The 13,067-nt window shown below is 32.7% G+C and overlaps 1 protein-coding gene across 1 annotated transcript in view; it reads left to right on the top strand.

Annotated features, from left to right (window-relative positions):
* Positions 1 to 13,067, top strand: part of sntg2 (syntrophin, gamma 2) — an 87,108-nt gene that overhangs the window by 54,009 nt on the left and 20,032 nt on the right. The window contains 4 exon segments of the mRNA XM_052146199.1: positions 2,641 to 2,679; positions 3,047 to 3,163; positions 8,725 to 8,796; positions 9,822 to 10,031. Of these exon segments, the coding sequence (XP_052002159.1) occupies positions 2,641 to 2,679; positions 3,047 to 3,163; positions 8,725 to 8,796; positions 9,822 to 10,031 (438 nt within the window).

Genomic DNA, 13,067 nt, shown 5'->3' with positions numbered 1-13,067 from the left:
AGGTCGGCAGTCTTACCCATGATTGCGGTTTTGAGTATTGAAACAGGCTGGGAGTTTTTAAAAGCCTCAGGAATCTTTTGCAGGTGTTTAGAGTTAATTCGTTGATTCAGATGATTAGGTTAATAGCTCGTTTAGAGACCCTTTTCATGATATGCTAATTTTTTGAGATAGGAATTTTGGGTTTTCATGAGCTGTATGCCAAAATCATCAGTATTAAAACAATAAAAGACCTGAAATATTTCAGTTGGTGTGCAATGAATCTAAAATATATGAAAGTTTAATTTTTATCATTACATTATGGAAAATAATGAACTTTATCACAATATGCTAATTTTTTGAGAAGGACCTGTATTTATGAACCGTTATAATGCATGATAATGTGTATTATACATACAGTATAATGCATTCAAATACTTAGTTTTATATTACTTGTGTTTACACTGTAATGCACAGTAAAGGATGATTGCATGGTGGAATCTTGTGAAACCTGTCTAGGAAATACCCTGGTCATGTTTAAACCCAGATCAATACAAAGACAATGTCAAATTCTATTTTATGTAATGGTAGACAGCTGGTTAGTAGTTTTGCAGTGTAAACTTTGTGGCCTTTAGCGTAAAAGCCCACACTTTAAAGTGTGGGCTTTAGCCTTCTTGTTAGTGCACCTGCCTCCCATGCTGAAGACCCTGGTTCGAATCGGGACGAGTAGGACCAGTTACATTCACATAAGGAGAACTAAGCCTACATTTAGGACCATTACGATTTTCAGGACACTTAAGCACATTTTACCCACCAATTCTCATTACTGTAACGGGTCCAGACTTTTTACTTCACATTTGACTATTCCCATTGATTTACGTAGCCCAGTCTTTGATGTTGTCCTTATGGGAATATCATAATGACCTTTCTTTTTTTGTGTGTTTATGTTGCAGGAATGAAAATTGCTAATTAAAATGTGCAAAAAAAGTCCTGAAAATAATGTCACAATATATATAAAAATAAATAACAACGATGGTCTTAAAATAGGCTTGATTTTATATATGCAAAATGTCATTTCTTATTTGTTTCTTTTGAATTTGGAGTAAAATAGGGCCAGAATCACCTGCATATTACTGTATAATGTGTGATATACAGTATAGGTGTTTTAATATGTTGTATTCTTTGAAATGTTTATATATAAATAGGTTATTTACAAGAAAAGTAAGTAGAGGTGATTGAACTAAGGTGGTTGATAACCGATAAATTGGCCAAGCGCTTTTAAAATCGCCTTATAGAATGATTTATAAACATCTTTCCATATTATGATGGACACAGACATAGAGGCAACACGAATCCAAAATAAACACAATTCCAGATGTAATTTGTTGTTCAATTAAAAGCCAATAATAATCAGAAAAAAAAGGAAGATTTGGTGCACAATCCGGGACTTTTAACTATAAACAAACCTGAAACACACCAGGGACTCTTATTTTGATATGACCGAGACTTGGTCGTTACAATGCTGTATATTTAAATATGAACAAAATTAAGCTTTTTATAGCCTATATTCACCAGATGAAGGGTTTTGTGTGTGTGTGTGTGTGTGTGTGTGTGTGTGTGTGTGTGTGTGTGTGCGTGCACACACATATACTGTGTACTTTACCAGATGAGGTTTAATGAGGAATAAGGTTTATTATTTGAATGTTGGAGACGATATATCTGATGACAGTGCACGTTTCCATATAGTTGCATTTTTATTGCATGTCATTGCTTCAGTTTAAATTGATTATCTAATCAAATGATACAAATATGCATTGAAGTGAGGATAAAATATGGATGATTATTGTCAATGATGAAAGATTGAGGAAGACAGAGGAATAATTAAGAAAAAAAATATTGGCAACTATCGGTATTGATTTATGCTGATAACCGAATGTTCAAAAAGGCGACTATCAGCACCGATTAATCGGCGAAACAGATATATCGGTCTTCCTCTAGTTGCAAGGGATGTTATATTCTTTGTAAAAATGACTGAACGTGTTTCTTGACTTTATTGACATATAAAATATAAAAAATAATTACACATTTTTTTTAAACTATTTTTATTTTTTAATTGTTTCATTCAAAACACCATTTCTCATGTTTAGAAAAGGCTAGTTGGGACTCAAACTCTTTAACTGCAACTCTAAACCTAGATTGTTAATTAATAGTTAATTAATAGTTAATATAGTAAATTGTATATTAATATATATATATATATATATATATATATATATATATATATATATATATATATATATATATATATATATATATAGAAAAGGCTAGTTGGGACTCAAACTCTTTAACTGCAACTCTAAACAAAGATTGTTAATTAATAGTTAATTAATAGTTAATATAGGAAATTGTATATTAATATATATATATATATATATATATATAGAAAAGGCTAGTTGGGACTCAAACTCTTTAACTGCAACTCTAAACCTAGAGAAATTAGCCTGTGATGTTAGTATGATGCAGTTTAATATCCAAGTATATTTTAAGTTGTGTTTAGTAACTAGGGAACACTCCTTTAAAAGTGTCATTGAAAGACTCACATCCACTCTGTACAGTTCTCAAATATAAATGTATTCTCTAAGTGTATGTTTTGATCTGTTTCAGATAAAATCGGCAAACAAATACTGTTCTCCCGAAGATCAGGTTGGTCATTTTTACTCTTGTATTTGCCTTTAAATCATAACAGACAAACTCCATTTCATCTGGGCCACCTCTCTCTCCAGTATCATTATGTTTTTCCCATTTAGGTATGAAATATGTCATAATCAAGAAAATCAACATCTCATTGAGATCCCATAATGACCTCTGACAATTCCCAAATCTTTGTTGCATTACGATTTTAAATTCATAAGCAGCAGAGTAATTCAATCACATATTTACTTGAGAAGAAATCCAATACTGGCAAACGAGACCTGCCAATGTGTGCTGAGCAAACAAACTCTGAAATTCTGCTGTAAGAATCGGCTGGAGTGCTGTGGAATTGATTTTCCACTGTGAATGTTTTCTGCAGATTGTCCATATGGGTTGGGTGTGCGAGCACGTACAAGGGAGCGATGCCGACCCGATTCACGGCTGCAGGTTTCTGGCATTGAGAGGATCGTCTCTGCTCATCTTCAGAAGTCCTCCGGTAAGTTCATGGATGTGTGGAGAAGCATTCCAACTCTTTCCATGTCACTATTTAATCCGGAAGTGTATTCCCACACATGGAGATCATGTAGTCAGTGGAGTTAGTTTACATCCCACTAAGGATTGGCGATATACAGTAAGCAAAAAATGATTTTCTTTGATGTTTTGGTCGGTAATTATATAGGTCAGAATTTAATGTGAAAGTGATTAAAAAATGAAAGTATTTTTTTTTTATTTAAAATAATGTCTAAAATAATGGTTGACCTTTCCACATTTTTGAAAATTGACAATGTACTATATATATATATATATATACACACTCACCTAAAGGATTATTAGGAACACCTGTTCAATTTCTCATTAATGCAATTATCTAATCAACCAATCACATGGCAGTTGCTTCAATGCATTTAGGGGTGAGGTCCTGGTCAAGACAATCTCCTGAACTCCAAACTGAATGTCAGAATGGGAAAAAAAGGTGATTTAAGGAATTTTGAGCGTGGCATGGTTGTTGGTGCCAGACGGGCCGGTCTGAGTATTTCACAATCTGCTCAGTTACTGGGATTTTCACGCACAACCATTTCTAGGGTTTACAAAGAATGGTGTGAAAAGGGAAAAACATCCAGTATGCGGCAGTCCTGTGGGAGAAAATGCCTTGTTGATGCTAGAGGTCAGAGGAGAATGGGCCGACTGATTCAAGCTGATAGAAGAGCAACTTTGCCTGAAATAACCACTCATTACAACCGAGGTATGCAGCAAAGCATTTGTGAAGCCACAACACGCACAACCTTGAGGCGGATGGGCTACAACAGCAGAAGACCCCACCGGGTACCACTCATCTCCACTACAAATAGGAAAAAGAGGCTACAATTTGCAAGAACTCACCAAAATTGGACCGTTGAAGACTGGAAAAATGTTGCCTGGTCTGATGAGTCTCGATTTCTGTTGAGACATTCAGATGGTAGAGTCAGAATTTGGCGTAAACAGAATGAGAACATGGATCCATCATGACTTGTTACCACTGTGCAGGCTGGTGGTGGTGGTGTAATGGTGTGGGGGATGTTTTCTTGGCACACTTTAGGCCCCTTAGTGCCAATTGGGCATCGTTTAAATGCCACGGCCTACCTGAGCATTGTTTCTGACCATGTCCATCCCTTTATGGCCACCATGTACCCATCCTCTGATGGCTACTTCCAGCAGGATAATGCACCATGTCACAAAGCTCGAATCATTTCAAATTGGTTTCTTGAACATGACAATGAGTTCACTGTACTAAAATGGCCCCCACAGTCACCAGATCTCAACCCAATAGAGCATCTTTGGGATGTGGTGGAACGGGAGCTTCGTGCCCTGGATGTGCATCCCACAAATCTCCATCAACTGCAAGATGCTATCCTATCAATATGGGCCAACATTTCTAAAGAATGCTTTCAGCACCTTGTTGAATCAATGCCACGTAGAATTAAGGCAGTTCTGAAGGCGAAAGGGGGTCAAACACAGTATTAGTATGGTGTTCCTAATAATCCTTTAGGTGAGTGTATATATTATATTATATTATATTATACTGTGCATAACAACTTTATATGTTACTAATTATTAAAAAAAACTATTTTACTATTTTAATACTGTTGTTCAATCTAGGCAAAATGAGGCTTCTATATCTCAACATGAAAAGGGTTTGCTATGATTTTAAGCTAAACCCTTACATTAAAAAATTCACGATAAATGGATCATGGTGGAAATGTAATAACACAGATCTGTCATTATTTGCAGTGCAACCTCTGATTGGAACACAAACTCGAGAACCATGCAACATTTTTCACAACTGCGACATAGACAATCCTTGAAAATGTGTTGACACATTTCTACCGATATTTCGCTTTAACTGGTATTTCGCCCACCCCTACCACCTACTGTTTTTTTTTGTTTGTTGGTTTAAAGTAGCCAGGGTTCCCACGTTCATGGAAAACCTGGAAATAAATGCTAAATTCCAGGCCTGGAACAGTCATGCAAATGAATAAAATCTTATTGAAATGACCTTAGCACTTTATAATAAGGTTACATTTGTTTACATTAGTAACATTCTCATTAGTTCTCATTAATTAACAACATTAATATATATATATATATATATATATATATATATATATATATATATATATATATATATATATATATATATATATATATATATAATTGTTAATTAATTGTTAATATAGTACATTGTACATTTATTTATATATATATATATATATTTACATATAGTAGATTGTTAATTAATAATTAATTAATAGTTAATATAGTACATTTTATATTAATATATATATATATTAGTACATTGTTAATTAATTGTTAATATAGTACATTAATATATATATACTTTTTTCCAGTATTTAGTAATCTTTGTTAATGCTAGTTAATAAAAATACAATTGTTATTTTATTTTTAGTTCAGTTTTGTGTCAATTTGTCGAAACCTTCGAACAAGGATGCACTGATACAAAACTTGTGTACCGATATCCGATTAATTAGAGCAACATCTGCAGATACTGATATTTTGGTATTTTTGCTCTTTTATGCTACCTCGGTTGAAATTATTGACAGTTAATTAAACAACTGGGAAATAAATGTTAATTAAAACTTCATTCTCTACATGTCACTATATGTTTTTCATGTTTCAGAGTAATTAATCTCAGTTATAAACAAAACACAGAATCAAAATGCACATTATTAAATCACATTAACTGAATTCTGAAAGATGGAAACTTGTTTGTCTGATTTTATTGTGCATCTCTACTTTTGACTCTCTGGACAAATAAAGTTTCAAGAATGTTATGTTAAAAAATTAATGCTTGATACACTTCCATTGACATTAGAAAGTCAAGTTGAGTGCCTTAAATTATAGGTTACAATATTCCATCCAGTACAGTATAAATTGACTGCACAGTTTGGCGTATTGCAAAATTAGGAGTAATATGTGTATGTCATTTAGGACACTGCCAACGTTTACCTACTAGACAACAATGCACGTTCTTTGGTGGTCTTTGACTTGGGACATTCATTATAATTATATATATAATCAATCTATTCTAATCTAATGGACTGCGGGGGGGGGGGGGAAGCCATTACCTGCTGCAGACTTATTTGTGACAAATGTTTTATCTTCCCCATTAAGCCTGAAGGCAGGAGGTTTCATCAGTTATGAAATACAACCTTGCACTTTTTTCTTTTCTTATTTTTTTGGCTCTGTTTTTGTGGCATTTTAGATGCATCCTTAAAAACGCTTCTCCGTGTGCACTGTCTAACGAATGAAATGCATAAAACAGCGCACTGCCAAAAATGCATAAAAATGCATATTTATCTGCTATTCGTCCTCTTCGTGACTGCACTGGGTGCATTAACATTATCATAAGTGGTTTTGATCAACTTTGCAAAAATAATAGTTTTGAATTTTGTGCTGATGGTTCTTAGTCATTTATGAAATGTGCATAAGTGAATTAATAAAGAGATATATTAAGGAAACAGCATTTATTGTGCCTTAAAGCAAAGAGATATGTTCATTCATTAGCATCTCATTATGGATTAGATTTACTTCAGTGTTATCTTTGGGTAGAAAGAATAGATTACTATTAGTAAGTTGGCATATTCATAATTTAAATTTTATGGAAATGGCAGTGTTATTTATGTCTGAAGACAAGAACATGACAAATTATTGTCTAATATGATGCATATTAGCATGTACAATTAGTTTAACACTGTAAAGTTATTATAACATTAGTTAACTACAGTAGTTAACATGAACTAACAATACTTTCACTGCAAAAACAACAACAAAATTTGAGTATTTTTGTCTCATTTTCCTGTAAAACTATCAATTTAAAAAAATAAAATAAAATAATACACTTAATTGTGAAGCAGAATGACAAGAAATATTAAGTATTGTTTTCTGAGAAATATAACAAAACGTAGTAGTGTTTATGCTTATAACAGCAAAAAACGATTTTCCAGTGGGGGGTTTAAAGTGTAAACAAGTTAATTGTTTATTATGATAACCCCATTGATAAACTTAAGCTTGGATGAGTCCGTAAGAAAAATAAATAATTGTCAAAAGATTAGAATACAACCAGCCTATTTGTTTTACTTACAGACACAAATATAGTGAGTAATAGCGAAGTATATTTCTTTGACAATTATGTTGGTGATGCTTATATGCCGCATTTCCGCTTATAACTTATTAACAAGAAATATAAACTGAGCATAAAATATTACATATCATTATTTAGAGGAGGTGATTATCTTTCAAACGAGTCCACACACAAGATAATCAGATGTATAGATCATTAGATAATCCACATGAAGTACAATGTTACATATGGCCACCAGGAGATGGCGCCAAATACACGACACAGACTCAATGATGACTCAAATGACACAGAATGAAAGTCATTTTGTGAAATCTCATTACTAAAATAATCAGAACATAAAATATCACATACCGTTATTTAGAGGAGGTGATTATCTTTGAAACGAGTCCACACACAAGATAATCAGATCATTAGATAATCCACATGAAGCACAATGTTACATATGGCCACCAGGAGATGGCGCCAAATACACGACACCGACTCAATGATGCCTCAAATGACACAGAATGAAATGTCTGAATGCTGTGCAAACCTTTAGTCATTGTTGTGTTTGCATGTGTAATTAGTTTGTAATATAGAATTACTATGTTTGAGAGACTTTTGGACACATGGAGACATTTTTGTAAGCTATAATAAATAATTTTTTGAAAACTATAACTTTTGATTGCTTCGTCGTATCAACACAAAATGTATCAGATAGAGTTGACAGGATTGGGAACAAAACAAAAGCAGTTTTTCAGAGCCACCTTATTTACACCAAGAGATAGATCATGTCAAATGTCTCAATTGTTTTTGTGATTTTTCAGCCGTTTCTTTGGCTGAGAGTCTCAGAATGTTTCATAATCAATATCATTAATTTAAAGTTTTCTTTAAAATGATCCCAAACAATTGAGCCTCTTGTTTTTTCCATAGAATTATAAATCTTTAAAAACCCCTTCAGAGCTTAAATGATTAAGCTGTAAATTTGCACTGGACTTGATACAAGAAAACAAGTCTTGATAAGATATTAAATGGATGTTGAGACATTTTTAACTGAAAATAAGACAAAAATACTCGTCTCTGCTTTTTTTTTTTTTTTTTTTTGGCAGTGTTTTTAGGACGTATGAATCTTGATTAATGTTAATTTCAACCCATTTATTTAATTAGAAGTTATATGTGTTAACTTTAGTTTAGTTAATGCATTTTGAACTAACATGAACTTACAATGAACAACAGTATTTTATAAATGAACATTAAACAAGATTAAGAAATGCTGAAAAAATGTATTTTTTATTGTTAGATCAAGATAACTAATGCATTTACCAAATGATTATGAGCCTGCTTTCACAAAACCTACTTGATTTTATTAAGAATTTCGAACTCTATTTGTGGAAGTGGCATCGAACAGAACAATGATTTCTCTTGTGTGTCATTATCAGGTCACAGCGTCAGACTGGACTCAAGCGGAAGCCACTTTTCACCTCTGTGAGGTTCTTTTTAAAGTTCATAAGGTGGGACATGTTTGATGTTTATTAATAAAGACTGAATTATCTTTATTAGTTTTGCTTGTCGTTTGAAGTCGACATCAAATCAAGACTTTCTTTAAACACATGCCTGATCTTATTGTATTTTAAGCTACCGTTGACGGTAATGTAGCCTTTATAAAATCTTGACAATAGTTAATGCAGTAATTTAAGATTTCATGTCTTATGGGTGGATTTTTTTTTATTAAAACAGATTTTAAAGTTTTGTTTGTTTGTTTTGTTTGTCACATTAGAAATTAATTGGAAACTTTGTACTTTTATTTTTGGTACTTTTCAAAGGCCTTTTTTTTTTATAGATTATGTATTAAACTAATGAAAATCAATTATTAAAATACATATGATTTCATGTTTACAACTATGATCATCTAAAACTAATAGTGAAATATACATAAACTTTTTCAATATTAATTGTGTGAAAATAATTTCTATAATTGTTTCATAAACTGCGACTGTCCCGCATGTGTGGTGTCATTTCCACCATGCTTGGAAAAAAAATAAAAATAATAAAAAAATCCGGGAAAATAGAAATTGTGAGCAGAATATTATTTTTGGCATAATTTCCAGTCAAGCTGCATTTTACCAAAATATTCCAAAAGTGTGTAAATATTATTTAATTGTGTGCATTTAGGATGCATAAAATGTTAGCTATGAAATAGCTTAGAAAAACAATGTAATTTCTATTAGCGTCATTTCCAGCACAGAATTCTATTAAACTGAATACAGGAGATGCTGTAAAGACACTGTGGCGGGAATTTTCATGACAAATATGATCTAAATCTCCTTTGATGTTTGCACATACACTGTTGGACATTTTTAGTAGACAAATTAAAAAAAGTTCACAATGCACAAAGTCCCCAAAGTCAAAGAAATCCCCGGCTACTACAGTTACAGCCAAAAAAAAGCTAGATTTAGAAATGAAGCGTTCCCATTAGGAGATGTGCTTTGATTTGACTTAACACAGTTCTCAAGTGTATCTCTTTTCTGGCAACTAGTTGTGGATAGCAGAAGACTGCTGGATTCAGCCGAAGTTTTATGTGGGCGTACAGCAGGACGGTGAGCTGCGGGACAGTGAGCCCTTTTGCTTCAGTGTGTTGGTGGGTCACGGTCAGAGTTTCTGCTACAGCGTTGAGCTCGGATCTGAACTCGTGCTGTGGGAGAAAGCCTTTCAAAGAGCCATGTTCATCGAGGTACAGCGAGTACGGGTGAGTACTGCTGTAAAACTTTACATCAAAGGGTTGCACAAACATTTCAAAACTTGAAGAAAAGAGAACAAATTATTGAACAATAACAAATGTTTGTTTCCCGGAAGGCTTTGTATTTATTTATTTATTTTGATTTGTAATGTTATATGACCAGTTTCAGATCCTTAAAGGGGATGCACCATTGAAAACTAAATACAGTCTTGACCAACACAAAACAGGTATCGATTGAAAGCTTATAATCTCTACTTTCCAATGCATGTAGACATTATGACCAAATCTGAACAAGTGCTTTGACATTTGCAGACAAATTAGAAGTGTTCTGCTTTGATAATTAAAAAAACAAAAACAAAAAAAAACAATTGCACTACATATTATTGCAGTCAGTAAAAACATCAAACTGATCAAATAGCCATGTGTCATATGTTGTTAGAAATCTCTCAAATAGTAGAATACAACCAGCATTGTTTGTAATTTTCTGCGAGTAATAGTTAAGTATATGTCGTTGACAATCATGTTGGTTTTGCTTATGTGCCACGTTTTTGCTTATAACTTCACAAAACACCAACAGAACATAAAATATCACATATCATTACTTAGAAGAGGTGATTATCTTTCAAACGAGTCCACACACGAGATAATCAGATGTATAGATCATTAGATAATCCACATGAAGCACAATGTTACATATGGCCACCAGGAGATGGCGCCAAATACATGACACAGACTCAATGATGACTCAAATGACACAGAATGAAAGTCATTCTGTGAAATCTCATTACTAAAATAAACAGAACATAAAATATCGCATACCGTTATTTAGAGGAGGTGATTATCTTTCAAACGAGCACACACACAAGATAATCAGATGTATAGATCATTAGATAATCCACATGAAGCACAATGTTACATATGACCACCAGGAGATGGCGCCAAATACACGACACAGACTCAATGATGACTCAAATGACACAGAATGAAACTCATTCTGTGAAATCTCATGACTAAAATCATGTCTGCATGCTATACAAACCTTTAGTCATTGTTGTGTTTGCATGTGTAATTAGTACTTATGTACAATTATTATGTTTTATTTGTTTGGAGAGGCTTTTGGACACTATGATAAATAATTTTTGTAATGTTATAACTTTTGATTGCTTTGTCATATCAACACAATTTTTCTCAGATACATTTGAGGTCATTGGACATTATTCACACTCAGAGATACATAATGTCAAATTCAGGAAAAATTTGAAAAAAGTCAATTTTGGGCTAGATTTTGTTGTGATTTTTTAGCAGTTTCTTAGGCTGTCAGTCTCAGAATGTATCATAATCTATATCATTAAAAAATTTGAAAAGTGTTCTTTACAATGATACCAAACACTTTCTTTGTTTGTTTTTTATTGAGTTACAAACCTTTAATTTTGGATATGCCACTGAAACAGGAAATCATTAAAAACACCTTCAGAAAAACATAAAACACATCAATTATAAATGTACGCTCACTATAGTAATATTGTAGTAACCATGACTTAGTAAACATGGTTCATTTTGTGGTTACTATGTTTTTACTACTTATGGTTAATTTACGTAAGGGAAAGTTACCTTAATTTAATATATAACTATCAGGTGATATTATTGAATACTACAATCACTTCTGACTTGGAGAATTAAATAATATAATCCAATTGATATACATCTAATATATATATATATATATATATATATATATATATATATATATATATATATATATATATACTGTATATATACTGTATATATATATACTGTATATATACTGTATATATATATATATAAGTAACTTCAATGTAGTTATGCAGCTAAATTTGTTTTGAAAGCTTGAACTATTTTTGAACTAAGTAATGAGTAGCTTCCCGACTCTGATCACAACCATGTGTTTTTTAAAGGGATAGTTCACCTAAAAATGAAAATTCTCTCATTTGTTTTGAATCTCAAAAAGCACAAAAATGCAGCATAAAAGTAATCCATAAGACTCCAGTGGTTTAATCTATACCTTAAGAAGCGATATGATAGGTGTGTGTGAAAAACAGATCAATATTTAAGCCCTTTTTATTATAAATCTCCATTTTCACTTTCACTTCCACATTCTTCTGTGTATATAGCCACCCACTGGTCAGCATTTCTAGTAAAAAATATTTTAGATTTTTTTAATATTGATCTGTTTCTCACCCACACTTATCATATCGCTTCTGAAAACATGGATTTAACCACCTCGCCGTATAGATTACTTTTATGCTGCCTTTATGTGCATTTTAGAGTTTCAATGTTCTGGTCACCATTCACTTGCATTGTAGGAACCTACAGAGCTGAGATATTCTTCTAAACATTTTCACTTGCAGTCAAACACATCTGGAATGGCATGAGGGTTAGGAAATTATAAGAGAATTTTCGTTTTTGGATGAACACTCCCTTTAATAAATGACTGCTCATATTGAAATATAACACCAATTCGGTATTCAGAAATATGATCCAACCTGATGAACTAAAAAATGTGAACTATGTTGGTGCGTTGAGGTTAGCCAATCATAACAGAGGTGACATATTGCATTTACATTGTCAATAAAAACCAAAACAACTGCATCAGGATTCCTGTACTTTCAGAGTATGAACTGAATTGGATACGGATCTTTCTTCTCGACCGTTAGTACTCGACATTGTTTTAGTGTGCAGTTGTGTAGTATAAATATTCCTAAGAATACCACATCCATACACTTGGGCATTGTCATTTTGAATATTGCTTTTGGCATGCTATATACTGTTGTTGGGAATATGGTGACATATAAAGAGGACCGTCATAAGGAATTATAGTTGTAACATTAGGGTTAAGCTTCAAAGCGTTTTGGAAAGGGTTAAAATGACGCTGAAAGGGATTGTTTTTTTATTGATTTCTGCATCTCTCAGCATTGCAGGCGACACCAGGAGCGCGCTCCGCCTGCATTCAGCGTCTGATATTGTGCATTTGAAATGTTATTATTGCTTTAATTAGATTTCTCTGAA

Source organism: Xyrauchen texanus, chromosome 16, assembly GCF_025860055.1.
Source record: "Xyrauchen texanus isolate HMW12.3.18 chromosome 16, RBS_HiC_50CHRs, whole genome shotgun sequence".
Taxonomy (NCBI): Eukaryota; Metazoa; Chordata; class Actinopteri; order Cypriniformes; family Catostomidae; genus Xyrauchen; species Xyrauchen texanus.
This window is presented reverse-complemented; position numbering and strand designations above follow the sequence as displayed.